Genomic DNA, 6000 nt, shown 5'->3' on the forward strand with positions numbered 1-6000 from the left:
TTCATTTTTCTATTAGAGTATTACTATTATCAGTGATAAAAAAAATATCTGGGGTGGAGAGAATCATCCATCCCAAATGTAAACAGATAAATGTAATTCTTTGGTGTTATTATATTCATTCTCAACAAAATGAAATTGAAATCTGTAACATGAAAGAAATAATAAGAAAATCACTATGTGGTCTGTGGGTTGAACTAATTTTTTTCACAGAATTTTATTTGAGAGATTATGAGAGTTCTAGTATGATCTAGAGTTGACTGAACCTGCCCTGTGATTTTTCAATTTAGTTGGAAATACCAAACAGACATGAATAGTAGCACCAGAGCATTCAGAATCTTCCTCTGATTTATATCTTTATATTTCCATGTTTCCATTCTTACATGCCCTTAATTTCAAAGTGTCACTGACAAAGAAAGGGGTGCTTTCTCATCCCTCCAAAAAGCATCGAGACCATCAGTTGGAAAGTAAAAGTTGAAATGAACTTTTTTTATTTTCCCTATGTTGCCCAACAATGATTAGTCACCAGATCCTTCCTCCATTAGATCCCTTTTCACCTCTCAAATCAGCTGATTGTCTTACTGACAGTCTTAATTCATGAGATGGAATTCATCACTGTTCTCTTACTTCCTGGCCATCCATAAAGAATGAATTACCCCAGAGAAGTAAAAACTCCCAGGGATACAGTATGGACAATAGGACTCCTGGACCCCTACATATTCCTATAATGTTCTATTTACATGACACTCTAGCCAAACCAATGAAATATGCTCTTCTCTGATTTTCACCATCAATCAGATTCTCAGAGAATATTTTTTAATAAAATTTTAGGCTATTTGGGGAATAAATTGCACATACGCAACACTCATTCTAAAAATGGTCTACACACAGTCAAAAGACTTTGTCAAACTATAGAAACTAAAGGGAACATTTTGATGTGAAATAGTCTAGATATCAAGTGACTGACTCAGACTTCTTTCCAGTGTTTTTCCTGGGGATCTTGTTAAAATGCAGATTTGGATTCAGTAGTTCTTCTGATCTACCAACACTTCTGAGATTCTGCATTTCTGAGAAGGTCCCAGGGAACGAACGTAGATGCTGCTGGTCCACGGACCACACATTGAGTAGCAAGGATATAGCGACAGCATCACATTTAGGGGAGAAGGGAAGCCAGAGTTGTTAAAAATGCCTTTGGGAGAGGATTTCACATTGTAAGGCCATGTTTCTGGTGTTATAGGCGAAGGAGATGCAGCAGATGGTGAAATTGGAAGCCGAGATGGACCGCAGACCAGCAACAGTAGTGTGAAACTCCAAAATACAAACTGAAGCAGCAAAACCACAAATCATCAGAAGATTGCACCCAACTTCAGAACACAAACTCCATGGACAAAAGCTATTTTCTTTATGTATAGACAAGATGTTACCTGAAACCACACACACACACAAAAAAAAAAACCTTGGAATGACACATACTTCTATTTATCAGTTTGAGTATTGAATTTTCTTGGCTGAACCAAAAGTAGCTGCAAATCCACAGAAATCTATTCCAGTAAGGCAGAGTTTAACCATTGATAAAACAACTTAAACATGTTTGCTATAAGATATCATCACAAGTAAATGAGCTTGGTGTTAACAACTCTGCTTCGTGATGCATTAGAACATGTTTGAGCTGCAATTTAAAAAAAAAATAAAAAACAGTGCATTAGCAATTTCATAGCAAGTGCATGCACTATAAGAAAAGCAAAAACTCTGTCTACAAATTCATGAGCAGAAGTGTTGGTCTGCTAAACAAATAATTTTGCAGAATTTTTCTATATCTAAGTTACCTCATCAGTAAGTGCCATGTCTTTACCATGCTGTCAGAAGCTAATTTCCTGTAAAAGTTGTGAAAGTTATTAGAACAATAGAGAAATATAACCGAAGAGTAGACCTGTGCCAAAACTCATCAGTGCTCAGAGGGAAACTCTGTTAGGATCATTTAAGAAAGTTTACATCTGACCCTGCTTTATAGGAATTGCTTCTTCAGATTCCAGATATTAGAATTCACTATTATACCATAAAGATTGTGAAGTGGTTATTGGCAAACGTTTGTATATGTGATCATGTATAAAGTATTTATACTCCTTAATTCACACTGTTATAGAGCAAAATCATCTAAATATTGCCACATGACAAGATTAGTACAGGAATACTAGAATATGTTTTGCATGATACACAAGCACCAGTTAAGACTAACTTGTTCAGACACAGTTAACCTAATGCCAAATAAATACTGGTTAAATACATGTATGGCACAGAATATAATTTGACTATCAAGACTTTTAGCATAATGAAAAAGTCTATATATATGTGTATATGAATTATGTGGGCATTCTTGATACTTCAAGTTCTAGTTTGAAAAAAAAACATAACTAATTTAATTTTACACAAAAATATTTATGCAGATTTTCAGAATTTCATATCAGGAAATACCTTTTTATGTCTGTTAAATATTCAAACAATTTGCTACAGTGTTAATTTGCATGGTCCAAGCCTGCTGTAGTTGCAATGCAGAGAGTGCATGAAGAAGTACAGGGCTGGGAAACCTGCGAAGGCACCAAGCCTCAGAAGGGTGCATGGAGACCTGGCATCCTTGAACTAATGAGATCGCTGATTCTAGGACACAAAACGCCAATGGAATTGTATATGCTTGTACAGATTGATCCTGTGTGTTCCTCTGAACAAACCAGAGAAAATGATGATATCATCAATACTGAAATTCAACTTCCAACTTCTCTAATAAAAAATGAAAACACATTTAACGCTCATCAGAGTATTTGCTCCCATGATGCTTGCTCGTAAGCTTTTTGTCTTCCATAAATGATCACTTCATTTTTTTCAAAAGGGGCTTCTTTCATGCTCCTAACATGTTGTGCAATCAAAATGACACAAAATTCTACAAATACACACTCTACTTGATTTCCAAATGTAATGGACTTTTTTTTTCTTTTTCTCATATTTATGATTTTAACTGCCTTCTTTTACAGAAGAGAAATTTTATATTTTTCGGTTTCTAGTTTCCTTATCTATAAATCAAGGGACTCAAATTACATATCTTTCAGCACTAATACCCCATGAAAAGTTGTGGTTAATAGAATGTCACCACATTTGGATTGTCAGTTTTCAAGGATTCTGCATGGCTTCTCTTTAATTCTAATGGTCTCTTCCAAGAGCACAACTAAGTTCATCCTTCTGTAACCCAGCACCAAATTCATCAATCCCCTCTCTTGTCTCTAATTTTATTAATTAATTTATTTAGGTACTGGAAATTGAACCCAGGGGTACCTTACCATAGAGGTATCTCTACCCCTTTTCTATATTTTTTTTTTAATTTTGAGACAAGGCCTCGCTAAATTGATGAGGCTGGCTCAAACTTGCAGTCCTCTTGCCTCAGCCTCCCAAGTCACAGGGATTACAGGTGTGCCCCACCATGTCCAACAGGTTTCAGCTTTTGAGAGGTACTGCTAGTTTGCCCACTGTTTTAATAATTTCTTCTGTTTTTTTTCTATCCTATGCCACCATAAATTTTTATTTTTCTGTTATATCTTAAACCAGTTTTCTTTTATCTATCATAATATACAAAATATACTTATATAAATGTGATATACTTATATATCATAAAATCTAAGACTACTTTCATTATTTGAGACATCTTACTCCTTCAAAGGACTCATTGTAGTAGGATTAAAATATACACAGCTCAAATCTATAATAAAAGATGAGGTTTACTTGCCATTATAAATTCACATGGCACCCAAATCCTCCATTCTTACTCATTGTGAAAAAAGAAAATCTTGCCAATTAAAGTAACACAGTCTTTTCATCTTAAAACACACACATACACACACACACACACACACACACACCTTTATTTCAGGGATATGTTTAATTGCTTTGTATCAAATCTCCTTTTTAGATATTCCTCCACATTTGAGAGGTCTAACTCTTGTCATATGGCATCTGGCTATAAAGGGAAGTTCAAGTGTCCTCCTGGCGTTTGGGAGGGGTATTTGGTCTCCCCATTATTGGACCAGTCCTAGTTGCCCTCAAATATAGCCCTGTAAAATGGGCCTTTTAAAACAGTTAAAGATCAAGGTTCTTTCTAAGCTGAGTCCTCATTATGGGCTCAATTTATTCTAGTATTCTTCTGGAAATGCAAAACTCCTGGATCTTATTAGGCTGTGGGGAACTAGAGGCGCTAGATCAGATCCATTATCCATCAAGACACCTCCTTTGATCATTTGTCAGTTACTAGTGCCACGTTGTTACAATACCATGCTGACTTAAAAATCCAGGAGTATCAATGCTTTCTAGAAATTTACCTGAAGAAGAAAGTCTGCTTATACTAGACCCAAAGCTTTCTGGGAATATATTTTGTCTTGCTTCTCCCATACCCAGGACTTTTGTTCCCATTTGGAAGCCAAGGTGCTTGATTTCCAATTCCTCCTTTTGTTCCTCATTTCAGCACAAAAGATATTCATTCCTTATTAATTGAAATGCCTATACAGTATTCTACTCTCCTTCTCAATCTTCTCTAGGTAACCTAGATTGTTCTCCTTTTGGATGAACAAAAGGCTTCATGGAAAAGAAGCCAGCTTGCCAAGTTAGGGAAACACAGAAGGAAGTATACATCATAATATCTAAGGCACCACTGATTATAACATGTGCCATTATTTTATATGCCTTTGCAACTAAAACATATTGTCATTTAAACTATTGACACACCAATGATTTTAAGACATATTTCATCTCATAAATGATAAAACATCTGCATCTGAGAATCTATAAAATATGTAGTATTTCAAAAACAAATAACCACTTCAAACCCCTAACTTTATGGGGAGGAGGCTACTATTTTTCCCATCTATTATTGTTTCTTTATAATTGTACATAATGGTGGGACTCAATACATATTCCTACATAAATACAACATAATAATATAATTTTGCCATATTGTTCCCCAATATTTCCCTTTTTCTTCCCTTCTTCCTTTAAGAGGGAAAAATTGTTAAAGAAAATGTGCAACAGAGTCTTTTTACCAGAAGACTTTAAGGAAGAGTTCTGCAACTGGACTTGAGATTTAGCAATGAGCTTCCCACAAATCAATTCAAAAAGGTAATCTGTCTTTCATCATGGATAGAAATCTTTCTATACATTTTCTCTTAGCTGTTTCCAACAAGCTCTCCATTTATAGTATCTGCACATAATTTTTAAATCTATAAGATTAGCCTTGATCATCTTCTCTAAGCTTTGTTTCTTCCTCTCAGATTGTCAAGAGTTAAATAAACAGCCCATGTGCACATTGTACAAATTAATAGAAAAAAATACAGATCCTCTCCCCATCTGTCCTCTTCAATTATTTTAATAGTCCATAGCCAGTGCTAAACCTTGGGGCACTCTTGTTCTGCTCCATCTCATTTGCTCCCATACCCAATCTGTTGGTAAAGTCTATGAATTCTACCCTTCCTGTCTTGGAAACTTCCCTTTCTTCTCCCTTACAACTTTTCTCATTCCTTAACATTTAGAATTTTAAGCTTCCTATTCAATTTCTTTTTCCTTCAAATCCCTTCTACACACAGATTAATCTCCCCAAATGACAACTCTAATCTTATTACTGTTCTGATGGTAAATATGGAATTCCTATCCACTCCCTGAAGAATAATGTTAGAATTACTGAAAACAGTATTGAGTTTCTAGCCCCAACCTGCCATTCACAAAGCTAATCTGAATTTATCTTATTCTCTGTTCATAAACACATAGCACACATTTTTTTTCTAGCTACATTCTATAATAATATTCTGTCAATCCTTTAAAAGTAACTTCCAGGGCAGGGGATATAGCTCAGGGGTTAGAGCACTTGCCTAGCATGTGCAAGGCCCTGGGTTCTATCCCTAGCTCTGAAAATAATAAATAAATAAGCAAGCCACCTCCACAAAGCCATAAATGTCTCTTATTCTCCCAAGC

At 35.3% G+C, this 6000-nt stretch overlaps 1 protein-coding gene across 4 annotated transcripts in view; it reads left to right on the forward strand.

Annotated features, from left to right (window-relative positions):
• The window catches only part of LOC107145524 (1-phosphatidylinositol 4,5-bisphosphate phosphodiesterase beta-4), a 92775-nt gene extending 89982 nt beyond the window's left edge, over positions 1-2793 (forward strand). For all 4 annotated transcript variants that reach the window (XM_015489571.2, XM_048811298.1, XM_048811296.1 and 1 more), the window contains one exon: positions 1235-2793. In XM_015489571.2, the coding sequence (XP_015345057.2) occupies positions 1235-1303 (69 nt within the window). In that variant the 3' untranslated portion in view covers positions 1304-2793. The remainder of the gene's footprint in view (positions 1-1234) is intronic.
• Positions 2794-6000: the final 3207 nt, after the last annotated feature.

Source organism: Marmota marmota, unplaced genomic scaffold, assembly GCF_001458135.2.
Source record: "Marmota marmota marmota unplaced genomic scaffold, marMar, whole genome shotgun sequence".
Lineage (NCBI taxonomy): Eukaryota > Metazoa > Chordata > Mammalia > Rodentia > Sciuridae > Marmota > Marmota marmota.